The sequence below is a fragment of the Leopardus geoffroyi genome, chromosome C1 (assembly GCF_018350155.1).
Source record: "Leopardus geoffroyi isolate Oge1 chromosome C1, O.geoffroyi_Oge1_pat1.0, whole genome shotgun sequence".
NCBI classification, from domain to species: Eukaryota; Metazoa; Chordata; class Mammalia; order Carnivora; family Felidae; genus Leopardus; species Leopardus geoffroyi.
In genome coordinates, this window is record NC_059328.1 from 26,909,882 (window position 1) to 26,937,871 (window position 27,990).

At 36.7% G+C, this 27,990-nt stretch overlaps 2 protein-coding genes across 6 annotated transcripts in view; one reads left to right on the plus strand and one right to left on the minus strand.

Annotated features, from left to right (window-relative positions):
• The window catches only part of ZMYM6 (zinc finger MYM-type containing 6), a 122,497-nt gene that overhangs the window by 61,321 nt on the left and 33,186 nt on the right, over positions 1–27,990 (minus strand). For 2 of the 5 annotated variants that reach the window (XM_045476637.1, XM_045476635.1), the window contains exon 1: positions 722–974. The gene's annotated coding sequence lies outside the window, so the exon portion shown is untranslated. Of the gene's footprint in view, positions 1–721; positions 1,495–27,990 lie in introns of those variants that run through there. The other 3 variants (XM_045476639.1, XM_045476645.1, XM_045476643.1) reach the window with 3 other exon arrangements.
• ZMYM1 (zinc finger MYM-type containing 1) lies at positions 1,459–26,503 on the plus strand. The gene is given in 11 exon segments (XM_045476658.1): positions 1,459–1,629; positions 9,601–9,770; positions 11,637–11,709; positions 11,899–12,148; positions 18,347–18,515; positions 18,603–18,705; positions 18,708–18,808; positions 21,133–21,286; positions 22,171–22,308; positions 22,741–22,778; positions 23,523–26,503. Coding segments are annotated over 11 exon segments (3,531 nt in total). The 5' UTR covers positions 1,459–1,595; the 3' UTR covers positions 25,824–26,503.

Here is a 27,990-nt window from a genome sequence, read left to right on the forward strand (position 1 = left end):
CCTTGAGTTTGAGCCCTGCATCAGGCTCTGTGCTGACATCTCAGAGCCTGGAGCCTGCTTCAGATTTTGTGTCTCCCTTTCTCTCTGCCCCTCCCACTCCCCCACTCGCACTCTTTCTCTCTCTCTCTCAAAAATAAACATTTAAAAACCTTTCAAATAAAATATACCATGAATATATATACAATGGAATATTACTCAGCAATCAAAAAGAATGGAATCTTGCCATTTGCAACAACGTGGATGGAATTAGAATGTCTTATGCTAAGTAAAATAAGTCAGAGAACAACAAATATATGATTTCACTCATGTGGAACTTAAGAAACAAAACAGATGAACATAGAGAAAGGGAAGGGAAAATAATATAAAAACGGAGAAGCAAACCATAAGAGACTCTGAAATATAGAGAACAAACTGAGGAGAGGTGAAGGGTACTTGAGTGCGGGGATGGGCTAAATGGGTGATGGACACTAAGGAGGGCACTTGTTGGGATGAGCACTGGGTGTTATATGTAAGTAATGAATCTCTAAATTCTACTCCTGAAACCATTACTACACTATATGTCAACAAACTTGGGTTTAAATATTTAAAGATAAAATAAACCATGATTTTTACACACTCATTTGGGATCATCTTAATATACTAAGACCACCCGCAAATGGAAAAAGCCTGAAACCCCTCTATTGCTGCAGGTAATTCCTTTTACTAGTAATTTACTCTGTACCTTGAACTTTTCCAACCTTGTCTTTCCAATCCACGTGCAGATGACACAGGCACCCAAGGATGAAGAAATTAGGGATTTACAGAAATTGCTAAGAGACCCATCTTTTGAATCCAGTAAATCTAACTGCCATTCCTGAGTCCATCCCGACGCTGTCCCAGCCTCTAAGTGTCCAAATTTGTGGCTATCTAGCATGGTTTCATACGTCAGATCCCACGGGACTGTAAACGCTCTTCCCGCCCTCTGTTGCTAAGGGGAACTGATCATTCCCGGTCAGCTGCGCTGCGCATGCTCGGCCGCACAGCTCGGCGGGAAAGGGGCGGGGTCTACCTGACGGTTTCGCGTCAGAGTTAAGTTCCTTAGAGAAGCGTCTTGCGGCGAGCCTCACTGAGGGGAATTAGTAAGCCTCCTTAAGTGGCTGTGTTGTCGGTCTTTATTCCTGCGCCTTACCGGAAAGGGGCTGAGAGTTTCGTCTGTCAGAGGGAGGATGAAGCGTCGGGTCGGGCCGGAGTCCTAAAGATGGTTCCTTGCGTGCGGCTTCCGCCATGTGAGAGTCGGGAACTCGGGTCAGGCCCCTGGTTGTTTTTGTCCTTTTCTTTAACCTTGTCCTCAGAGTCGGGGGATCCTTGTCCAGCATTTCCAGCGTTTCTCGCCGCCCACTGCCCCTGCGTCGTAACTGCGCTTTCGGCGTTTGGTCTCTGTCCGCGGCCTCTTTTTTTAAAACATTCATCTGATCGTACCGGTGGCTCTCGATTAAGCCGTGGTGACTTTTCAAACTTAAAAAAAAAAAGACATCATGAAAGTTCTTTTGCAAATAGACGTGTATACGGAATCTCAACTAAAAGAGATTGAATAGTTACTACAAAAGTTTGACTCGATGAATTGGAATATAAAATCGGGATTAGATGAAGGTGCAGTCTTTATCATTTTATTTCAGTATTTTGCCTTAGTGCACGGGGATTGAGAGTATTTTGGTTTGCATGGATTAGTGTGTGCAATCAGTAACTTCCAGCTTTCTTAGGATGCAATTTCAGCAAGAGTTGGATCACTAATAACACCCTGACAGTAACTTGTATTCCTCATCACAAATATATAAGACAAGACCTTAAAATTTATAACAAGAACTAAAAATAAAATATTTATAACAAAACTATATTAATTTTAGTCTTGACAGGATCAGGATTCAACAGTTTGCCGTTTTTTAAAAGATTTTATTTTTAAGTAATCTCCATACCCAAGGTGGGGCTCAAACTCACAACCCCGAGATCAAGAGTTACATGGTCTAACGACTGAGCCAGCCAGGTACCCTTGCCATTTAACTTGTAGGTTGAAGCAAGAGCATTAGGGAAGTAGATGCCCTTGCTAGAATAATGAATTTGCTTCTGGGATTTTCTGTGAGTGAGCATATAACAGGTCACAATCCAAAAAGGATAGGTGAAAAGCTGTCCTCTTAACTCGTCACTGACAAAGCTACAAGGAATTGAGCTGTAGCTACAAGGAATTGAGCTGTATTCAGCTAGATGGCAGGAAAAACTATTTTCCTAAGGTCACTTAATCTGGCAAAAATTGAGGCTTTGGAAGTCTCTAAAATACTTAACATTTGGTATATTATAGAATTAAGTATATTTCATGATTTTTAAAGTACATTTTTAAAATAATATGAATGAAATGTTTGCTGAACCCCTAAAGCTACTGATTTACAAGAGTTAAGTTCAAGGATTTTGGTGTTCAGGGACCTTTCTGATATGACCCATGTCAGCTTCTCAAATGTTATTTCCTTGCACTAGCACTCTTACTTTTTATCTTTAACAATAACTCCGCTTCTTACAGTTCCCATGTTTGTCATTTTGCACATGCCGTCTCTATACCTGGAATATACTTTTCATCATCCTTTGTAGACCCTTTAAAACCTAGCTCAAATTTTATCTTCTAGAAGATTTCTTCCCTCTTTTCTGCTTTTTACCTTGCATACACTTAAATTGTTGTAATCATACTGTGCTAGCAGTGTATTTATAATAGAGTGTTGGGACATCCTAATCGTTCCTCTAATTCCAGTACCTAAATACTTCATAAATAGTGGCTCCCCATTGCCTAAGCAAGGACATTTTAGTTTGGTTTGAAAAGCATTTAGCCTTCTGCCTCCAGCTTTTCTTTTTAATGTTTATTTTTGAGAGTGAGAGACACAGAATGTGAGCTGTGGAGCGGCAGATAGAGAGGGAGACACAGAATCCGAAGCAGGTTCCAGGCTCTGAGCTGTCAGCACAGAGCCCAACGCGGGGCTCAAACTCATGAACTGCGAGATCATGACCTGAACTGAAGTCGGATGCTAAACCGACTGAGCCACCGAGGCGCCCCGAGAGACAAAAGTTTTAAATATTGATGTTGTATTATCCTATGATCCTTCTAAGTTCACTTATTCAAGTTTTGTTTTTGTTTTTGAGGGAGAGAGGATATTCCTTAGGGTTTTCTATGTATACAACAATCATGCTCTCTACAAATAAAAGCAGTTTTATTTACTTCTCCCTTTCCAGTCTTTACACCAAATTTCCATGGAGTACTTAACTTAAAGAATTTTCTTTAGCATTTCTACAGTATAGGTTTGCTTGTGATAAATTCTCATTTTCATTTGTTTGAAAATGTCTTTATTTCACCTTTATTTTTGAAGGATATTTTTACTGACTAGAGAATTTTATAGTATTTTTCCCCCAGCATCTTAAAAATACTCCATTGGCTTCTGGACTTCATTGTTTATTTTTTTTAATTAAATTTATTTGTTATTTCTGAGAGAGAAAGGAGTGTGAGCAGGGAAGGGCAGAGAGAGAAGGGGACACAGGATCGGAAGCAGGCTCCCTGCTGACAGCAGAGATCCTGATATGGGCTCAAACTCAGGAATCAAACCACGAGATCGTGACCTGGCCAAACTCAGATGCGTAACCAACTGAGGCACCCAGGCATCTTGGACTAAATTGTTTCTGACAAGTGTAACTATAACATACATAGTTGTGTTTCCCTTTTGTATTTACCTCATTTGTGTATTCATAGAGCTTCTTGAATTTGTGTGGTTTGATATTTTTCTTTATCTGGGGGAAATTGTCCAGCCGGTAGTTCTTCAAATATTATATCTGTTGCATTGTCTGTTTTCTCTTTTTCTGGGACTCTGTTTACATCTGTAAATAGATATATTGTCATACTCCACATGTTACTTACTTTTTTTGTAGTTTTACCCTTTTATGCATTAGTCTGAACTACTTTCTACTATTGATATAAAATTTATTAAATTCTTAATTTCCCTATTTTCCAATTCTCAAATTTCCATTAACTCTTTTTTTTTTTTTTTTAATTCCAGGACTCTGCTAAACTTCTCTTTTTCTCTGTTTTCTCAAATGTGCCAAAGACCTAGCCTGATAATACCAATATTAGCCTCCTGTAGGTCAGTTTTATTGTCTTTTTTCTTTTAATTGATTTTCAGTCAGTCTTATTTGGGAGTTTTTGGTTGGGGTGTACCCATACATTTTTACTGTACTGTGAACACTGTGGATGAAAAAATTTAACTGCACTAACTCCAGAGAGTGCTGTTTCCTGTAGGCAGGCAGACAGTTCTTACAGATTACATTAATCCTGTTGAGGCTAGTATTAGGCCTTGTTAGGGCTTATTTATTTTTGGTTTGCTTTCTTCTAGGGAGTAGTCTTTTCTCCTGGGTTGTGGTCTGTACTCCTAGCACATGATGCTCCCCTGGAGTCTCAACTGCAAGTCCAGATCTTTACCAAGTCCCCTCTACCTTTGCTGGGCTTAAATTTCAACTTTGTTCTTAGCTCTGCAAAGCTTCTATAATCTCTTTTCAGCTCTTTAGACTCCCAGTTGCTATTTTCTGTTTCATATCTACAGAGTATCGATATATGCAGTTTGGAAGTCAGCTAATACGTGGAGGAGGAGGAGGATACTTGGATGCAAATTGGGGGGGGGGCGTTATTTCTCCTTGGTTCTCACCTCTCCCTTGTGCCTCTAGAGTTCCAACTACTTTGGTGACCCAGAACTCCCAGCTCCTTAGTTCAGTATGCCTGTTTTCTGCTTGGGCTTGTTCCTCTGCCCTGGAAAGTGCCCTCAGGGGCAAAGCCTGTTAATTTTATCATTGTTTTCAGTAGGAGGGTTTATCATACTGAAGACTACTCTGTTTTGCCTAGATTTTTTTTTTTTTTTTAAATAAGCAATTTCTACACACTCAACCTGGAGCTTGAACTCAGGACTCTGGAGATCGAAAGAGTCACATGCTTTGCTGACTGAGCCAGCCAGGCACCCCTAGATTTATCAGCTTTTTATTTATTTATGTTTTTAATATTCATTTATTTTTAAGAGACTGAGAGAGACAGAGCGTAAGCAGGGGAGGGGCAGAGAGAGAGAGAGAAAGAGAGATATACGAATCCAAAGCAGGCTTTAGCTGTCTGAGAGATCATGACCTGAGCTGAAGTCAAATGCTCAACCGACTGAGCCACCCAGGCACCCCTATCAGCTTTATTTTTAATTCTTACCAATCTGATAAAACTTGGAGCTGAGTTGGTTTAGAAGCTGAGTAGGATTTGAATAGGCAAAAATGACTTCACAGGTAGGAGAACAGTATGAGCACAATATAGTGGGGAAGAATTAAAAGATTAAGGGTAAGCAATTTGGAGCATCAAGCTTATATAAGACGTATTGTACCAATTTTCCAGGAGGAAAGTGCATACATTCTCTGTGGAGGTCTGTTTGTATGTCTAGAAATAACTCCTAATAGCTTGTAATTTCTTTGCAGTCTCCTGTTTTACTTTAAAAATTAATGTGAATTTTGTTTTTTGCTTCATGTTGTATTCCTCCTTGGTTTAAATTAAAATGTTTTAATTGGTTATTACCAAGTAGTATTAACCATCAGGAATATGTGCCACATTGATCCTAGTACAATTAATGCTCTTCAACTTATGCAGTTTAGCCCCAGTTGGGGCAGGTGAGAGACTATATTAAAAAGAGGTTTCAGGGCACCTGGGTGGCTCAGTCAGTTAAGCACCCAACTTCAGCCCAGGTCATGATCCTGCACTTCGTGGGTTCGAGCCCTGCGTCGGGCTCTGTGCTGACAGCTTGGAGCCTGTTTTCAGATTCTGTGTCTCCCTCTCTCTCTGCCCCTCCCCTGCTTGTACTCTGTCTCCCGAAAATAAATAAACATTAAAAAAAAAAAAAAAAAAGGTTTCAATGCTTGACTGGCTCAGTTGGAGGAACATGTGACTTGATTTAAGGGTCATGAGTTTAAGGCCCACGTTGGGTGTAGAGATTACTTAAAAATAAAAGATTTGGGGGGGGCACCTGAGTAGCTCCATCAGTTGAGCATCTGTCTCTTGGGTTCAGCTCAGGTCATGATCTCATGGTTCTTGGATTCATGCCCCACAAACTGGGCTCTGTGCTGAGTATGGAGCCTGCTTGGGAGTCTCTCTCTTATCTGCCCTCCACTGCTTGTGCATGTGCTCGCGTGCTCTCTCTCTCTCTCAAAATAAATAAATAAAACTTTAAAAAAAGTCTTTAATTAAAAAAATTTTTCAATTTATTTATTTTAGTAATCTGTACACTTAACATGGGCTCAAACTCACAACCCCGAGATGAAGAGTCACATGCTCTGATTGAGCCATCCAGGCACCCCAAAAATAAAATCTTAAAAAAAAAAAAAAAGGTTTCTAGGATTTATTTTACATTAATGTGCATCTTGTTGGAAAAGGAAGCACTGGATTTATTATTCATACATGTTTTTTGCTCTTTTTGTTTTTCCAACAGTTCTATACTGTTTTCCCCTGCTTCAGAAACATGTTATAGATTAATTAATTACACTTTCAGGGTGCTTTCCATTATTTTCATATTTGTGTGATGACTGACACATTGGAATGGATTCCAAGATGCAAAAGCTCATAGGTGCTTTGTTTTTGTTTTTAATGTTTTATTTTTTATTTTTATTTTTATTTATTTATTAAATTTACAGCCAAATTAGTTAGCATATAGTGCAACAATGATTTCAGGAGTAGATTCCTTAATGCCCCTGACCCATTTAGCCCATCCCCCCCTCCCACACCCCCTGCAGTAACCCTCTGTTTGTTCTCCATATTTATGAGTCTCTTATATTTTGTCCCCCTCCCTGTTTTTATATATTTTTGTTTCCCTTCCCTTATGTTCATCTGTTTTGTCTCTTAAAGTCTCATACGAGTGAAGTCATATCATATTTGTCTTTCTCTGACTGACTAAATTTCACTTAGCATAATACCCTCCAGTTCCATCCACATAGTTGCAAATGGCAAGGTTTCATTCTTTTTGATTGCCGAGTAATACTCCATTGCATGTATATACCACATCTTCTTTATCCATTCATCCATTGATGGACATTTGGGCTCTTTCCATACTTTGGCTATTGTCGATAGTGCTGCTATAAACATTGGGGTGCATGTGTCCCTCAGAAACAGCACACCGGTATCCCGTGGATAAATGCCTAGTAGTGCAATTGCTGGGTAATAGGGTAGTTCTATTTTTAGTTTTTTGAGGAACCTCCATACTGTTTTCCAGAGTGGCTATACCAGCTTGCATTCCCATGTTTTACTTATTTTTGAGAGAGAGAGAGAGAGAAACAGAGTGCGAGTGGGAGAGGGGCAGAGAGAGAGGGAGGGAGACACAGAATCTGAAACACGCTCCAGGTTCTGAGCTATCCAGCATAGAGCTGGATGTGGGGCCCGAACTCACCAACCACGAGATCATGACCTGAACTGAAGTCAGATGCTTAACTGACTGAACCACCCAGGTGCCCCAATAGGTGCTTTGTTTTTAATTTATTTTTAAACTTACCTATTTTCTTTCAGGTGAATGATAGTCTAATAGTTAATTTCCAGTGAGTTTTACTTTGCTGGTATGGGCTGGGCAGAGGCCAATAAGAGCTTTTATTTTACTTCACAGGCCTGAAGGATTCATTTAATTCTTTGCTTTGTGATAAGGGATTTTAGTAAAAGCTACCAGAAAAGTGGGGAAAAGATCTCAGATGAGAGAAAAGAAGATACAAGGAACCAGTCTGTCCTTGAAAAAGGAGCCTTGGGACTGAGCAATCAAAAGGCACTTGTGGGGGCACCTGGGTGGCTCAGTCAGCTAAGCGTCTGACTCAATTTCAGATCAGGTCATGATCTCATGGTTTTCAGGTTAAGCCCTGTGTCGTGCTCTGTGCTGACAGCATGGAGCCTGCTTGGGATTCTCTCTCTTCCTCTCTCTCTGTCCCTCTCCTGCTCATGCTCTCTCTCTCTCTTTCAAAATAAATAAACATTTTTTAAAAGGCACTTTTAGTTCTTCAAAAGCTGTAAAATGGATTTTTTTTTCAAGTTTATTTTGAGAGACAGTGCAGGCTTGAGCCAGGGAGGGCTAGAGAGAGGGGGAGAGAAAGAATCCCAAGCAGACTCCGCATTGTCAGCTTGGAACCCAATGTGAGGCTTGAACTCACAAACTGTGAGATCGCAACCTGAGCTGAAATGAAGAGTCCGACACTTAACCGACTGAGTCACCCAGATGCCCCTGGAATTATTTTTTAAGCCTGAATGCGCAACAATCTTTTATATTGTGATTTTGGATTTTAGCTATCTTATCTAGTTACCAAAAAGAAATCCATTCATGGGGGTGGAGGAAGGCAGGCATGAAATGTAATGGAAAAATAGATTCAAAACATATTTAGAAGGTGGGGCACCTGAGTGGCTCAGCGGTTAAGCATCTGACTCTTGATCTTGAGTCAGGTCATGATCTCATGGGTTATGAGATCAAGCCCTGCAGCAGGCTCTTTGCTGACCTTGTAGAACTTGCTTGGGATTCTCACCCTCCCATCTGTCTCTGCCCCTCCCCACACTCATGCTCTCTGTCTCTCTCTCAAAATAAATAAACTTAAAGAGAAGAAGACCAGCAAAGAGAGAGGAGAAATAGGTCTTGGAGTCATAGGATTCAAGGAAAGGGAGAATTTCAAGGATGAATGAAGGGAGTAGTCAGAGAGAGGGCAATAGCTTTAAAAGTTGGATCCTTCTATACTGACAGCTCAGAGCCTGGAACCTGCTTCGGATTCTTTGTCTCCCTCTGTCTCTGCCCCTCCTGTGCTCACGCTCTATGTCTCTCACTCTCAAAAATAAACATTAAAAAAAATTTAAAAGTTGGATCCTTGAATGTATTTGAATGTTTATATGTGAAGAACCAATAAGGAGGGGAAGTAGAGTTGAAGATACAGATAATAACTGGCTCTATAGGAAGGCAGTGTTGGGGGAGAGGTAGTGAGTACAGGTATTTGGATTAACCTTGGATAGAAGACTTTACATTTCCTAAGACTATTTATTTATTTTAATTTTTTTAACGTTTATTTATTTTTGAGACAGATAGAGACAGAGCATGAATGGGGGAGGGTCAGAGAGAGAGGGAGATACAGAATCCAAAACAGGCTCCAGGCTCTGAGCAGTCAGCACAGAGCCTGACACGGGGCTCAAACTCACGGACTGTGAGATCATGACCTGAGCTGAAGTCATTCGCTTAAACGATTGAGCCACCCAGGCGCCCCTCCTAAGACTATTTAATAAGTTAAAAGTAAACTTGTGAGTTTGGTGGTTTATTGCTATAGTCAGGCCTGGGGGAATAGAAGTGGAGAAGACTAGTCCCAGAAGAAAGCATAGATATGTCCACCAGAGAATTATACAGCAAAGCTATATTGGGGAATAGTGAATGAATGAAGGGAAGAAAGCCAGTGTTGGTACTGTGAAGGAACCTTGAGTCCAAGCTGTCTAAAGACCTTTTGTGTTTCCAGAAACCTACCATATTTAAAAGGACTAATTTAAAATCAGGCTCTCCATTAATTCATATTTTATTTTAGGAACCTGGATACTATTCCCCAAGAAGAAATTCATTAGTTTGGAACTAGTGGATTCCTTTGCATCAGATACTAAGATGAAAGAATCACCGATAGATAGCGAATGTGACAAAGCAGTGGCACCACAACTGGGGCAGCTGGATGAAATTAAGACAGAACCTGACAATGCACAGGTAAGTATTCTACTTTATTTTCTTTTTTCTAGAACAGCGTTTAAGTGTACATTCCAGTTATGCAGATGTTGGTTTATGGGTTTAAAATCTTTTTTTTTCTTTCTTTTTTTGTTTTTTTAAAAATATCTTCTTTATAATTTTTTTTTTTTAATGTTTATTTTTGAGAGAGACAGAGACAGAATGCAAGTGGGTTACGGGTAGAGAGAGAGGGAGACACAGAATCCAAAGCAAGCTCCAGGCTTTGAGCTCAGTACAGAGTCCGACATGGGGCTCAAACTCATGAGCTGTGAGATCATGACCTGAGCTAAAGTCAGACGCTCAACCGACTGAGCCACCCAGGCACCCCTATGGGTTTAAAATCTTAAATCTTGGGGCACCTGGGTGACTCAGCCAGTTAAGCTTCCAACTCTTGATTTTGGCTCAGGTTATGATCTCACTGTGAGTTTGAGCCCCACATGTTGGGATTCTCTCTCACCCTTGTTCTCTGCTCCTCTCCTCACTCTCATACATACATGTATGTGTTCTCTCTCTCTCAAAGTAAATAAACTTAAAAAAGAAAAGAGAATCTTAAATCTTTATCTTCCCTAAAGTAGTTGGTCAAATCATATAAAGTATATTGTGTCAAGTGCCATCACAACTATATGCAAGAATATGATTTGAGAGAAGAATAGATGTTTGGAATTGGGTTTTTGGATTGATACAAGGATTGCCTAGGATATTCTGGGCCTAGCTAAGGGTAACACATTTTTCTTTTCATTTTTATTAACTAGAAACCATACGAGTAACTAATTGTATGTTTTTATGCTACTGACTCAATTGAAGTAGTAGAATTAGTACATTTTTAATCCTTAGAATTTTGTATTTTTTTTGTAATTACCTTACCCAAATTAGTTTCATGTTTATTCTTAAACTTTTTTAGATATATCCTAAAATACCTATAAGTGACAAACTGATTCAAGCTGTGAGTATTCTGTAGTAGGGCCAAATTTTCCTTAGAATGTTTATATATGAACCAGCTGAAATTTCTAATGAAATAAAAAGTAAATTCAGTTTTAATTTCTTTCTTTTTTTTTATTAAAACTTTTTTTTTTTACATTTGTTTATTTTTGAGAGACAGAGACAGAGCACAATTGGGGGAGGGGCAGAGAGGGAGGGAGACACAGAATCCAAAGCAGGCTCCAGGCTCTGAGCCATCAGCACAGAGCCCGATGCAGGGCTTGAACTTACGAACCGTGAGATCATGACCTGAGCTGAAGTCGGACGCTCAACCGACTGAACCACCCAGGCGCCCCCAGTTTTAATTTATTTCTAATATTCAGTTTAGAAATAGCCTAAAGTAAGTCAGTATCAAGTAAGGATATGACTCTCATTGACTTGGTGTCACTGGGGAATGTTGTCCATCTAGGAGGTATCTGTTGCTTCTTCAGTCTATGAACATTCAAACACGTAAATCACATTTAGATAGCTTGTCTGCTGCTCTGAAACATCCTCCTCTGTAAGACTCATTTAGGCCAGTCCAACAACTTTTGTGTTGATGGTCTTTATGAAGACAGTTAGCTATTAATGACTGGAACAAGGATGGAAAATAGATGTCATTATTGAGTGTGTCTCCTCTATTTGTAGTAGCTCCTGAAGGGCTGTGTGAACAAAAACTATTGAAGTCACATCTAATTATGATTACACATAATGTGATTTATTGGTGTTGTCAGTGAAAGGTCACCAAAAGGAGAGTGTTCACCTATGTACTATGGTTCAGTATTTAATTATACAATTCACTGAACAGACTTAAACATAATTTATCATTTTCTATTGAATAACTGCTGGTTTTATACACAGTGTATTCATTATTTTCATCTCTTTTTTTAGGAGTATTGTCAAGCCCAGCAGCCCAAAACTCAGGAGAATGAACTGAAAATAAACACTACATTTTCAGACAGTGGTAATAGAATCACTTTATTCTAAATGTAATAGCCAATTTATTCTGCTTTTTTAGAATATGTTTGAATAGTGTGCATTGTTTGTTTTGGGTTTCACGTCCAGGAGAAGTAACCTCTAAATGAAAATGAAAGAATGCATACTTAATTTTATGTAAATACTAATTTTCTTCCTTCCTGTTTTGTGTTTATAGCTCCACAGTTGACTACAAGCATTCAGCTTTCTCTGACATCATCTGGCATGAATAAAATGCTTCCTTCAGTTTCAACCACAGCTATTCAGGTTTCCTGTTCTGGTTGTAAAAAAATTCTTCAGAAGGGGCAAACTGCTTATCAGAGGAAGGGGTCTACTCAGCTATTCTGCTCCACGTTTTGCATCACCGAATACATTTCATCTGCCAGTTCACCAGCTCTTCCCAAGAAAACTTGTTCAAACTGCTCAAAGTATATAATTCTAAATTATGCCCACTTTTATTTCCCCTACATAGGGCTTGATCAGTCTTGGTTGTAATTACCTACATTTTCAATTTTTCTGAAGTAGTATCACCTTGATTTAGTGAAAAGAAGCTGCTTCTGCTTTCACTTCCTTTATTAGATTCTTCAGAAATAGTTTTTTTATTGAGAGATTTGCACAAATTAAAACATAGGGAGTTCTAGTTCTCTTCAACTTCAAATAGTGTGACTTCTGAAATTTACTTTTCTTTCTAGTTGAAATTCTCTATAAGTGGGATTATTATATGCCCATTCTATTTTATCATTTAACTGTATAGGATGCACTAACACATTAATCATATAACAGTTTATTTGGATCTTCCAAGGTATAAAATTATATAATGTTTCTCTTGTAATGAAGTTATTTGATTCTTGTGCAAAATCGAATGGTCACAGGTAAACATAAATGGATAGATATCTTTTCAAGATTTCTGTGAGCTACTGTTGGGCTCTTTATTGCTAACTTTTTTTTTTTTTAATTTTTACATATGTAAGGCAATTTAGATGCAGAGAAAGGAAGTAGTACTAATTTCATAATGAATTAGTGGAAAATGTCCAGAACTTTGAACTCTACCCTGATATGTAGATCAGTGTGCTTTGAGACTCCTATCATAATATTCTGGTTTGTTAATGCTCATGAAATGCTATTGCTAAATTTTAAATGTTTTTGTTTCAGAATGAAGAAAACACATAGGTCACCAGTTTTGCTTGTAAATACAATAAATTCCTTTCAGATGTCTTATTTTGGAATCAGATTGCCATAATTTGAATCTTGCTTTCTCCATTTATGGTTATATTTTGTAACTTACAGCAGCTGTATTAGTATCATCTGGGAACTTGTTAAATAAAACCACAGAATCTCAGGTCTCACCCAGACCCACTGAATCAGAAATGCTTTTGTCCCCAGATGATACATATATAATGCTAAAGTTTGAAAAGCACTGAGAACTTCTGTCTTAGTATTCCCATCTGTTTAATTCAATGTACATAAGAATTATGAGCATTAAATAATAGATTTAAGTGATAGAACAACACTGGCATGTAATAAGAACTCAGTAAATGTTAATTATTACTATTACTACTCTCTGAACAAACTTACAAATCCTTTTTATTGGTTGCTTCAGCTCCTTGTTTGGCTGGCACTTTGGTTACCCTTTGCTGCAAGTCTTAGACCCTGAAACTGACCTTTCTCTTGTGCTTTTTCAACCCTTCAATACTGTGTCTTTTTTCTTTTTTGCTAAGGGCTGTAAGGCACTTTTCTTCAGTCTGCTTTCTTTCTCTGCAGAAACATAAAACTGGAAGGGACCTTAGAGATCATCCAGTCCAAACATTTTCTTTTGGTTTTGAGGAAACTGAGGCCCTCAGAAGTTAAGGTATCATGTTACTATTTTGGCCCATTATACATCTTCAGCACATCTCCCAGGTAGATTGAAAAGGCTGAAACAGGAAAGATATCTCTAAGGCAAAGAAATCCAGTATGAGCAAAAACAAGAAACAAGTTTTACTTTCTCCGGAATAAAGAATTTTTTTTGATGCAAAATACTATTGTATACGTTGGTGGAAAGGTGGTAGTGCTTAGGCTAGGAGAGTCCATCCATTTTTCAGAGTAACCTGTGCTTGTTTTGAAATTTTTTTCCTTCACATTTATTAGCATCTTGCATTAATATGTAGTTCTCAAGTTTTAGCTAATTATCAGTCCTTGTTGAAGTTTCTTTTATAGCAGTGATTTAAAATCTGTTTTGAGTTATTGCAATCTTTATTCTGTTTTATGAACCAAATGAAAGTTAGCTTTGAAAATGACATTTTAAATTATGTTAGAGAAGACTTCTTTTGAAGAACTGTTGTTTCTGCACCTTAGTATCCCAGGTGGAACCAACCAGAGATCCTGAAAGCAACCAACAGAGTTCAGAATATCCCTGTGCACTAATGCTGTAACACTTATATATATAGGAAAGTTGTTCAGTCCGATGCTTAAGAGTTAGTTTAAGCTAATTGTAGGAACTTTTAAGAAAATTCATTTTTTTATTTTTTATGTATAAGGCCTTAGTAGATTAGAAACCAACAATCTAGTATACTGGTAGCAGTAAAAACCAGTAAGCGTTTTCAGACTTCATGCTTCTGCTGATGCAGTTTCTTCTGCCTCCCTTTCTATCTGGCTAATTTCTGTCTTAAAGGTCTGCCTCCAATATCTTTACCTTTTGTCTATTCGCACACCATTCCGTCCTCTCTTCCTAACTCCCAACCACTCGGAGTAGTTGTTCCATGGTCTGTGTTTCAGTAGTGTTCATAATTCCCACAATATTAATCATAGCATTAATGTTTTAAAAAATTGATATTGCCCCAGTTAGACTGTGAACCTCTTGAGATTAGGAACCAGATCATACTCCTGTTTATATTCCCAATGCCTAAACACTAGCTGGCACACAGTGAAACCTAGAAAAATTTTTGTCAAATGAAATACAAGGATAGCACAACTCAGATACTGCATTTAGAACTGTATCTTAGGGGCGCCTGGGTGGCGCAGTCGGTTAAGCGTCCGACTTCAGCCAGGTCACGATCTCGCGGTCCGTGAGTTTGAGCCCCGTGTCGGGCTCTGGGCTGATGGCTCGGAGCCTGGAGCCTGTTTCCGATTCTGTGTCTCCCTCTCTCTCTGCACCTCCCCCATTCATGCTCTGTCTCTCTCTGTCCCAAAAATAAATAAACGTTGAAAAAAAAAAAATTAAAAAAAAAAAAAAAAAAAAGAACTGTATCTTAAACCAGTAAAATGACTGATTGGGGATCATGAAATGAACCTGTTATTTTTGGTACCATTTGTTTAAGAGGCAGAAAGATCATAATACACTAAAAATTTGTAAATGTTGAAGTGTTAAAATAGTGCTGATTTCAGGAGTATTTCATCTGGATAATTATTACACTGAATGATTGATATTCTGAAGGTTCTAAGTAGCTAGATATCTTGGCAGTCCTCAAACATTCTGGTCCCTGGACCCCTTTACACTCTTAAAAATTATTGAAGAGACAGAGAGCTTTAGTTCATAGGTTATATCTACTAATATATACTGTGTTAGAAATTAAAATGGAGAAATTTTTAAGCTCATTATTTAAAAACAGTCATTTAAAAATAATAACTCAGTGCATGTTGACATAAATAATATTTTTTAAAATTCATTTTAGAGAGAGAGGGGCAGAGAGAATCTCAAGCAGGGTCCATGCTGAGCATAGAGCCTGACGGGCTCAGTCCCACAACCCTGGGATCATGACCTGAGCCAAAATCAACAATCAGACACCCAATTGACTGAGCCCCCCAGATGCCCCTACATAAATAATATTTTTTAATGAAAACTAGCCATATATGTTCTTTAATTTGATGAGAAGAAATGTTAAGAAAAATTTAGTAAGCATGATTTTATTTTGCAAGCCACTTTAATGTCTGGCTGAGTTTTCATATCTGCCTTTGTATTCAGTTCATTGGAAAATGTTTTAGCTGAAGTGTGAAAAAAAACTGATCCTACAAATATGTAATTGGAAAAGGGAAGAGTGTTTTAATAGCCTTTTAGATTTTGTGGTGCTCTTCTGTGACACTCCACCCAAGAATTGTTAAAGGTCATTTGGAATGTAGAATCTGAAACCATATCAAAATTTTTTTGTACTGTTTGGTTAAAATTCATTGGTCTTTTTAGGTTACAATCACTGGTCTGTCTGTACTTTGAATGTTTTTTTTACCCATAAATGAATGATTTTTGTTACCTGGTATAATAATTTGGAAAATAATGGTTCACTGAGTTATGCAGATCTTCTAAATGTTAACATATTTCTTTATGCAATATTTCAAAAATCACATTTGCTAAAAAAAAAAAAAAAAAAATCACCACCCCCAAAAATAGTCCTCATCATCACTACTAATCTCATCAGGAAAGTTTAACTATTGGGAAGCAATCAAATTGGAGGTGGCAGATTTTCCAAAATTCTAATTTTCTTTTTTTTTTCTTTTCAGCTTATTTATTTATTTTGAGAGCGAGACAGCACGAGTGGGGGAGGGGCAGAGAGACTCCCAAGCAGGCTCCACACTGTCACCATACAGTCTGATATGGGGCTCAAACTCACGAAACTGTTGAGATCATGACCTGAGCTGAAACCAAGAGTCCGATGCTTAACTGACTTGCTTAGTCAATGGCTTAACCGTACCACCCAGGCACCCCCAAAATTCTAATTTTTCTTTTTTTCAATTTTTTTTTTTTTTTTTAATTTATCTTGAGAGAGCGTGAAAGGGGGAAAGGCAGGGAGAGAGGGAGACACAGAATCTGAAGCAGGCTCCAGGCTCCAAGTTGTCAGCACAGAGCCCGACACGGCTCAAACTCACAAACCATGAGATCATGACCTGAGCTGAAGTCGGACGCTTACCTGAGCCATCCAGGCACCTCTGAAAATTCTAATTTTCAATGAAAGCTCAAATTTTATCATTGGCAATGAATACTGCCAGTTTATCTTGAAGTTACAGTCTTACTTTATTCATTTTTGAGAAAATATTTACCAGATACTCACTTCTGGATAATAGTTTGTTCTTTCAAGTGAAAATATGTTCCACAAAAAAAGTAGCTACCTTAGGTTGTAACTGTTAACATTCCCACATGAGATATTCTTTGAGGCGGCCATCATACTTTAGTGTGCAGGGGAAGATCTTTATGTCTGTGTCCCATTTCATCACAGAATACTGAAAAGAGGTTGTCAAGGGTGAAGTTTAATAAAGTAAATTGATTTTTACAGTGAATGTATGGCAGTGAATAACAAATACTAGGACATTTTGGTGCAAGTGCCTTAATTTGCCTAAGGCTCTGGCAAACGTTTTTATCCAGCATTTTTTTTCCCTCCCAGCTTATTAAGGTGAAATTCACATAACAAAAAGCCATTGCAGTAATGTTTCGTATACTCAGGGTGTCTAATTCCAAAATATTTCTGTTCTCCAAAGTAAAATGTTCTGTCTCTACCAGTCTGTCTTCTTGCTGGGGATTTATCTTTTCTGGATATTTCATATTAATGGAATCATACAACATATGACGCTTTGTGTCTGGCTTTTAGCATAAGGTTTTCAAGGTTTATCCATGTTATAGCATGTATATCAGTACTTCGTTCTTTTTTTACAGCTGAATAATATTCCACTGTATGGATATATCACAGTTTGTTCATTCATTCATTGGTGAACATTTGGGCTGTTTCCATCTTTTAGCTTTTTTTTTTTTTTTTTTTTTCTTTTTACATAAACTCCAGGCCCAACGTGGGGCTTGAACCCACAATCCAGAGATCACATGCTCTACTGATGGAGCCAGCTTGGCACCATCTTTTACCTATTTGAAATAGTGCTGTTAGAAACATGCATGTGTCTATCCTTTTTTGAGTACTCCTTCACTTCTTTAGGGTGCATATCTAGGAGTGGAATTGCAGTGGCCCATTGTTGATTTTACACCATCACTTGAAATGTTAACACAACGAGAAAGACAAATAACATTTTAATATGAAAATAGTTTTGATTTGTGAACCCCTTGAAAGTCTCTGGAGGATCTCTGGAATTTTGTAGACTGTACTTTGATATATTTTGTAGATTCCAAATTTGGTGAGGAATGAATATGTGATTTCTCATCATCATTTTGTTATGACTAGCACTAACTAATACAGACTAGGTAGTCCTCAAAACTACGCTCTCAGATGTGCTTTGTAGTCCCTACTTTAGGGGCACTTGGGTGGCTCAGTTAAGCATCTAACTTGGGCTCAGGTCATGATCTCATGGTTCGTGAGTTCAAGCCCCGCTTCCAGCTCTGCGCTGACAGCTCAGAGCCTGGAGCCTGCTTCAGATTCTGTCTCTCCCTCTCTCTCTGCCCCTCTGCAGCTCATGCTCTCTCTCTCTCAAAAAAAAAAATACTACAAAAAAAATGTATAGTCCCTACTTTATAGATGAGGGAATTAACATTTGAGAGTATAAATGACTTATCCATCACTACTGAATGTAAGTCCTAGAACTAAATACCAAAGGTTTTCTTATTTCAAGGCTATTGCTGCTGCTGCACACTCCTCAAGTAGGTGAAACGGGAGAAGGTTACTTGAGAGTGTGCTTTAACTTATAAAAGTGTTTAATAGTGCCCTTGTTTTTATTTTCAGAGACATTTTAAATCTAAAGGATGTGATCAGTGTCCAGCTGGATGACTCTAGCAAAAATTTTTGCAGCCAGTCTTGTCTCTCATCATATGAAGAAAAAAGAAAAGCATTTGTTGCCATATGTACTAATAACATTTTAACCAAGTGCAGCATGTGTCAGAAGACTACTGTTGTAAGTTGCAATTTTTTTTTAAACTTTAGGGATTCTGATTATTTTGCTTAAATATTAGCATTTTTAGTGAATTCTTTTAAATCCTAGATTCAGTATGAAGTAAAATATCAGAATGTGAAACACTGTCTTTGTAGTAATGCCTGTTCTTCACTCTCACTTGAACAGCCTCCTGTGATCTGTTGTGAGAACTTGTAGGGCTTACGATCACACTGTCTAGTCTGTTGCATATACTTCCAATGAAAGGCCAGTCCCATTACTTTATTAGTTCAAAGGGTATGACAGCATATAAGCAGGTAAAAATAAAGACCTGTTGCAGAAGGACCACTCCACTGGAATTTGCATGGGACTCAATGAAAAATCCAAGATTGAGTTCCTTCCATTAGTTTGCTTGTGAGTGGTTCCACTTCAGGAAAATGTGGGGATTAGATTTTAGTACCATTGGGAATAGTTTCAGTTGGCAACACATTGAAGGAGATGAAATGAAAGACTTCTGACAGTTCCTCTTACATAGCAATTCATGATAAATGCTGTATGGAGATTTTCCTAAAATATCTCAGGATGATCATCTGCCTTGAAAAAAAGCCACGCAGATAGAGGCTTGTTTATAAACTGAGATTAGAGATAGCAGAAATAACAATAGCCTACTGGTCAGTAAGACTCAACCACAAAGGTGTTTTTAATTCTGTTTTCCTAAACCCTAAGCAAGGTTAAAATGAATCAAGAATGTCACAGGCTTATCTGAATCTGTTAGAAATAATCTTCTATTTCTGGTGGGAGAGCCTTTGGTGGTTGGTTCTGAGAGCAGAGAAGCTGGTTCTACTTTGGTGGACTAAATGAGATTAACACAATTAGTGGTTTGAGCCCCTGTCATGAGGTCGACTGTTGTCTTGCTTGTTCAGATGATGCTTTGAGACCCAACTCCCTATCTCTGTAAATTCTTCCTTAAAAATAAGCAATTGAAGATGGGATTCTAAGCAAGTCTGAACAATTCAAATAGGTCATTTATGAGCCACCTTTTATCTATGGCAGAATGTCCACACCATGAGAGTATCTTGTCTTTGGACCAGAAATGGGAGAATGGAAGGCATGGGAGCCTTCTGAAGGCAAGAAATGCCATTCCATCTTTTCATTCTTTATCAGTCACACTCAATAAATAGGCTTTGTCCTGTTTTTAAGAGCCTGTTTTGAGTACCTAGTTACTCAGCCTATGTGATGGGGTAGGGCTGATTTGGGTAAAGGAGTTTAAAAAGCACCATTTAACACTACACCCTGCATATAAGATATTATTTTAATAGTGATAATGGGGAAAATCCATATTGTTAGTTAAGTGTAATCCAGAATTAGACAAGCAAAAATAATATAAAAACGGGGACAAAACATAAGAGACTCTTAAATACAGCGAACAAACTGAGGGTTGCTGGGGGGTTTGTGGGTGGGGGGATGGGCTTAATGGGTAAGGGGGCATTAAAGAAGACACTTGCTGGAATGAGTGCTAGGTGTTACACATATGGGGTGAATCACTGGAGTCTACTCATGAAATCATTATTGCACTATATGCTAACTAACTTGGATGTAAATTAAAAAAAAAGATTTAGAAAATTGTTTAAATCTATGAATCTAAAAATGGGGTGACTTTTTTTTAAGTGGATTGTTTGATATAAATATACTTGGACCACATTGTTTTCCCCCCATATCTTCTTAATAGAGTAAATTAATTATTACTTTTCCCATATGAATAATTAACTAACTACAGATGATACATAGTACTATTACTTGATGTTAAATATTGATGAATTGTTAGGGGTGTCTCAGTATAAAAAGTCATACTAATAAAGGGTAAAAGAATTTTCAAAGTTAGACTCTGTTTTTTGTTTCATTATTCCTTTGCCAATATCCTGTTCTTTCACAGAAGAAAACCTATATATTTTCAATTTCCTTTGCACTTTATGTCCCCCAAAGCAGTTCTTTTTCACCATTGCCATAGTCCAGGAATGAGGATTCCTCTTTCAGTAGAAACAATAGATGGTGAACCTCAGTTTATATCCTTTACCTTTGTACACTTACTGAATGCACTATATTCTATACATCTTACTGCTTATGTGCTGCCTTCTTATAATGTGCTTGCAATTTTTACCATGAAGTTAGCCTAGAAAAACAGTAATTCTCATAGCATGTTATAACTTAATTAAGCACCCTTTTCTGGCTCCTCCTTAGCACAAATAAAAGGCTTCCCTGAGTTTATATCCAAAGTGGAATTGAGGAAAGAGATATAATTTTAAGGCTTTTATTTATTTATCCAGTTGGCTTTGATTGCCTGGATTGAGAAACATTTTCTGTGACCTCCTTCTTCATTGCTTGCATATATATTACTGTTGCAACTAATGTATATCTGAGACATAACACAAATAGTTATATTTTGGATTGATCTATTTCCCTCATTTTAGTCATTGTAATCCATAGTGCCTTTTTTTCCTGGCTTTTAGGAAAGTGTAAAACAGGGCTTCATCATCATTACTTATTATATTTCAGCTAATAGCAGTAATGGTGGATATGTTTTGCTTGTTAACAATATATATCATATACCGGGAATATGAATATTACTTTAATCTCTAAACAGAAACCAGCCAAAACACTTACATCTGTTCTTTGCAAATCATTGAAGCCCTCAGATGAAATGATTGAGACCACCAATGACTTGGGGAAGACAGACCTTTTCTGTTCTATTAATTGTTTCTCTGCTTACAATAAAGCTAAGATGGAATCTTCTACAGGTAATGTTTATTTAGCAGTTATCAGAGGATTAGAAACTATTGAAGAATATTACTGCTTTCCTTTAATTTATAACCTTGATTTATCTCAAGGTTAAGTTTTTGACTTAAAAATCGAAACAATGCAAAACTTGTTGAAAAAAAAAGTTTCCAGTAGTTTTATGTAAAAGAAAATCTACTTCACCACCAGAGACTTAATATTTATTTATGAAAATCGTTGTATTAGAATATAGAATTTTGTACTCAACCCTGCTTTGTAAAAGCAAGGCTAGTAGTTAGTTACATTTTTTACAGGAAGTAGAGCTAGTTGGAAATAGTTTGAAGTTCACTAGTAGAAAAGCACTAAATAACCCAGAGCAAACTTTGTATTCCATCAGAGAGCCTCCTATAGAACCATTGGTGCTATTTACCTAGATAATACAGTGAATGATTCTCTTGGGGCTTGTACATCATGTAAACTAGTTTATGATGGAAATCTCTGCACTGTTAGCTTAGAAACCAGTCTAGCTCCATTCATGTTGAGGGTTAAGAATCTTGGAAGTGTTAGAAATGATACCCATTAGGAGATTCTATAGGAATCTCTTTTCTCTTCTTTGTGGGTAATTTCATGTAAAGATTTGCTTGAAATTTCAAGCAAATGGTGTATAAAGAACTAAGAAATTGTATGCAAAGGTAAAATATACAAAATAATAGAAAAATGTAAATTATCAGTTTAAGGTTATTAATGTGTTATCCTAAAGAACCTACCTATTCCTTAGCCTTACTTCATATACAGCAATACCTTAAGCTATTAGATATTTCCATTGTTTGTTGAAATAACTTGTTATTAAATAATGCTTTCTGATTGATTCTGCCTGGTTTTTGAGAAATCTTCTTATTTTTATCAGTAAATGTTTCCATGGTACATGATGCTTCAACAGGGCTCTTTTCTCCAAAGAAAGATACAACTCCAATTATAAGCAATATAGTGTCACTGGCAGATACTCATGTCTCCCTACCCATCATGAACTCTGATGTCTCACAAGGTAAAATTGATAATAAAGATATTTGACATATACACTGTTTTCCCATCCTTGATGAATCTATCTATTCTAAGTTTGTTTGTTGTTGTTGTTGTTTTAAGTTTTTTTAATGTTTGTTTATTTTTGAGAGAGAAAGAGAGACAGAGTGAGAGCACGAGCAGGGGAGGGACAGAGAAAGATGGAGACACAGATTCCAAAGCAGGCTCCAGGCTCTGAGCTGTCAGCACAGAGCCCAATGCAGGGTTCAAACCCACGAGCCGTGAGATCATTACCTGAGCCAAAGTTAGACGCTTAACCAACTGAGCCATCCAGGCGCCCCTATTCTAAGTTTGTTTTTGTTGTCTGATACGAAATAAGCAATTGTGGTTTATGATGCTATTTTGTAGATTATAGTATAAGATCTTGAATTGATGATACTCTATTTTATTTTAGCAGATACAGTTTCTTCAGTAACAGCAAATGTCATTGTAGATGTAAGTTTTGTTCCTAATATTTTTTGATGCTGTATCTTCTTTGTTAAGTATATTTGTGTGTATATACACACAATTCATATATATACATATATATGAGCACATTCATTCCTGTTTTCATCCTAGAACTCAAAAAAGTTGAGCAATAAACATCTTTTGGTATTCATATTCAATTTCCCAAGTCTCAGGTCTGACTTGAAATTATTAAGAATATTTAAACAAAAGTATTATTAGTCATAGTTTTTCCTTTGGGTTCTTTATTACCTTTTTCAATACTATAGTCCTATGAGCAATAAATATTATTTTTATTACAATTACATACCAAAAGATTATTTGAACATTTTTTTTTTTTTTAATTTTGAGGGAGAGAGAGAGCATGCGTAAGCAAGCAGGGGAGGGGCAGACTGTGAGGGAGAGGGAATCCCAAGCAGGCCCTACGCTGAAGAGGGGCTCAACAGGGGGCTCCATCTCACGAACCATGAGATCATGACCTGAGCCAAAACCAAGAGTCAGACACTTAACCAACTGAGCCACCCAGGCACCCCAAGATTCTTTGAACATTTAGTGTTGAATCTAGATCGCAACTTTACATTATAAATAATTGTTAATGTTTCCCCCTAGTGGAGCTCATGTTGCAACGTACCTATTCATTTTCTTGTGTTATTAGAATAGATATGTTTGATATTTTAATCATTTGATAACTGTTCAAACAAATGTTTTTGTTTTTTTCTCCCAAACATTTCTAAGAGTTTACCCAGTGAATCAAGTACTGGTGTTGCTAATAATAATGTTGAACAGCCAAGCCTTTCACCATCTTCATCAATATCCAGTCAGAATGCAGTTGGCTCCAGTGTAGAAGTACAGAAAGATCAAGTGTCAAACCAAGATGCTACATACAATATGAAATCTGTGAAAATAAGTGATGGACTATGTCATCCAAAATTTACATCCAAAGTACTAAAAGTTAAAGATAAATCACGAAGTATTAAGAAATCTTGGTGTTCAAATTTCCAGCATTTGAAAAGCAGTATTAAAAAGGATGTGACATTCTGTTACTCATGCCAGTTGTTCTGCCAAAAAAATTTTAGTTGTGGAGGAGAATCATTAGCAGCCCAAGGAATTTCTAATTGGAAAAAGACTCTGGAAAAATTCAGAAAGCATGAAAAAAGTGAAATGCATTTGAAGTCACTGCAGTTTTGGAGGGAATCCCAGTTTTGTGATGAAGCTGTCAATGATAATTTATCTATTCATTCAAAACAGATGGAAGGAAATAAAAAGTACCTAAAGCTTATAATTGAAAATATTTTATTTCTTGGGAAGCAGAGTTTATCATTAAAGGGAAATGATCAGTCGATTTCAACTGTGAATAAAGGCAATTTTTTAGAACTGTTAGAAATCAGAGCAAAAGATAAAGGAGAGGAAGTATTCCGACTTCTGAATTCACAAGTTGACTTCTATAATAGTACACAAATTCAAAATGATATTATTGAAATAATAAAGACTGAAATACTGCAAGATATTGTGAATGAAATCAATGTCTCCCCAGCTTTTTCAATAATATGTGATGAGACACCTGATAGTGCCACTAAAGAACAGCTTTCCATTTGTGTAAGATACCCACAAAAAATGTCAAAGGCTGTCTTAATAAAAGAAAGATTCTTGGGTTTCATAGATGTTGAAGAGATGACTGGGACTAACTTACATAGAACTATCAAAACTTACCTGCAGCAAATTGGAGTTGATTTGAGTAAAATATGCGGCCAGGCCTATGATAGTACCATGAATTTGAGGGGAAAATTTAATAAAGTTGCAGCAGAATTCAAGAAAGAAGAGCCAAGAGCTTTGTACATACATTGTTATGCCCATTTTTTGGATTTAGCAGTAATTAGGTTTTGTAAAGAAGTCAAAGAACTCCGAATTACTCTAAATACTCTCAGCTCTTTGTTCAACACTATTCATATGTCTGGGGAAATGTCTGCACATTTTCAAAATATTTGTAAACTAAGTCAAAACAAAACATGCAAGAAACATACATCACAATCATGTTGGACAGCCCATGATCGTATGTTACTATCAGTGATTGAGGGTCTTCCAGAGATTATTGAAACACTGGAATTTGTAGCAAGCCATTCTTCAAATACAAGTTTGGCTGATGAATTGAGTGATTTGTTAACATTGGTTTCCAAATTTGAATTTATCTTTTGTTTGAAATTTCTTTATCGAGTGTTAAGTGTTACAGGAATTCTTTCCAAAGAGCTTCAGAGTGAAACCATAGATATTTTTTCATTGTCTTCAAAAATAGAAGCAATTTTGGAATGTTTATCATCTGAAAGAAATGACATCTATTTCAAAACTATCTGGGATGGAACAGAGGAAATATGTCAAAAAATAACCAGTAAAAGTTTTGAAGTTGAAAGACCTTCTTTTCAGAAAAGAAGAAAAATTCAGAAAACAATAGATCTTGGCAATTCAGATAGTACTTTTTTTCCTATCTCAACAGAAGAACAATATAAAATTAATATTTATTACCAAGGATTGGACACTATATTAAATAATTTAAAATTATGTTTTTCAGAGTTTGATTATTGCAAAATGAAGCAAATTTCAGAACTACTATTTAAATGGAATGAACCGTTAAATGAAGCAACAGCCAAACATGTCCAAGAATTTTATAAACTTGATGCAGACATCATCCCAGAACTTAGATTTTATCGGCAATATGCAAAGCTTAACTTTGTCATGGATTATGATTGTATCAACTTCATCAATCTTGGCTATTTGTTTATCCAGCATGGTCTTCACAATAATATTCCTTGCATATCAAAGCTGTTATATATTGCTTTGTCTTGGCCAGTTACTTCAAGTGCCGAAAACTCATTTTCTATACTGCCTCGTCTTAAAACATATTTATGTCATACCATGGGACAAGAGAAGCTTAGTGGCCTAGCCCTAATGGCTATTGAGCAGGAATTGGTAAATAAACTGATGGAACCTGAAAGACTCAGTGGGATTGTGGAAAAGTTTATCCATCCAATGAAAGAGATGTAACACTTGCTAATTTGAGTTTTACCTAAAAGAATTTTGTATTTCTGCTGGAATGTTTGTTTTTATTTCAAAATTTTATCTCCTAAGATAATTTTTTTTTTCACCAGAACATGTAACATTCACTTGATTCAAAATTCAAAAACCAGAATGATGTACAGTGAAAAGTCTCCTTCCCTTTTTTTAGTACCCAGTTCTCCCTGTAGTGTTGTCTGTTTCTCAGATATCTTTCTGGAGATATTTTTCATATATCATACTCTGCAGTGCACACTGTTCTTCAACTTGTCTTTTCCACTTAACATATTTTTGAGATTGTCCCATATCAGTACTTAAAGGGTTTCTTGATTTTTTTTCATAACTGCATAAATTTTCGTTATATGGATGTACCATAATATATTTTAATAGTCCCTAATGACAAACATTTTAATTCTTCACAATATTTTGCCATTATACGTAATGCTGCATTTAATAACGTTACACATAGGTCATATTGCACATGAGTGAGTTAACTCGAAGATAAAATTTTAAATTGGAATTACTAGGTCAGAAAATTTATACATTTTTATTCTTGATAGATAACTGGCAAATTGATTTCTATAAGAATTATGCCATGCATGATGCCACATCACCAACCATGTGTGAGATTGCCTATTTCCTTCAATCTGTATAAACATTGTTCCCAAACATTTTGGTTCTTGCCAGTCTGTTATTAATCCCAGTGGAATTTTGCATTTTCACTTAAGAAGAAGGTTGGGTATCTACTTGACCCATTTATATTTCCTTTTCCTGTGAACTGTCCTGTTTAAATATGGCTGTGGTTTTGGTTGACACAAATAGCTAAATGATACAATATAAATTCTTAATCTACTTTATGAAAATATTACTATTTCTTAAATAATCAGAAAGGATTCTTTTTCTCATTATACTTTATAAAAGTTCAGGGGCTAAAGGAAAATGTGTCCCTCAAAGATTTGTAAGAATTTAGTGGTAGATGTATCTGGGCCTAGAATTTTGTTTATTTGTTTTAGGAATATTTCTCTGCCACTTTTCCCTTGCTGTTTCTCATCAATTCTTATTTGTAATTTTTCTAGAAAGAGCATCCATTTTATTTAGGCTTTTTAAAAAATGTATTTACTCAGAGGTATAGAAAGTATTTTAATTTTTTCTATAAACTATACTTACTTTCCTCATTGATCTTCTATATACTTTTTTGATTAGGCCAAAGTGATTTATTTGTTTTTCACACATATTCTTAGATTTATTTATCAGCCCTGCCTTTTAATACTATGGTTGATTTTTTTTGTTTGTTTGTTATGGTTGATTTTAACATAAAAATACAAAGAGTGTAACAGGTAACATTTAATCCTGTTAAATCCTAACATTTTACCATGCTCCAGATTTTTTTTTTTTTAAGTTTATTTATTTTGAGACAGAGAGTGGGGAGGGTCAGAGAGAGAGGAAGACATAGAATCCCAAGCAGGCTTCTCACAGCATGGAGCCTGATACAGGCCTCTGTCTCATGAACCATAAGATCATGATGAAATCAAGAGTTGGATGCTCAACCAGCTGACCCACCCAGGCACCTCCAAGTCCCAGATTTTTATTTCAGAAATAAAATATTACAGATGAAGTTGAAGCTCCCTTGCAAATCTTTTACTGAGAGCATTCCTCTTCTGTTTTCCCCAGAGGCAACAATTATTTGTTGTGCTTCTTTACATGCATGTCTAATTTTATACTTGAAAGATAGCCTTGTTTCATACTTATAAACTTAATATAAAACTCTAAGTTGCATTGTATGTATCTTTCAGCAATTTGCTTTTTTCACTCAATGTTGTTTTTGAAATTTATACATGAATTTCTAGTTCATTTACTTTAACTGCTGAATAATACTCTATTATATGAAATACATGTTCATCCTTTCTCTTTTTTTTTATTTTTTTTAATGTTTTTATTTTTGAGACAGAGACAGAGCATGAGCGGGAAGGGGCAGAGAGAGAGGGAGACACAGAATCTGAAGCAGGCTCCAGGCTCTGAGCTGTCAGCACAGAGCCTGATGCGGGGCTCGAACTCACAGACTGTGAGATCATGACCTGAGCTGAAGTCGGACACTTAACCAACTGAGCTACCCAGGCACCCCATCCTTTCTCTATTTAAAGGGACATTTTATACTCTC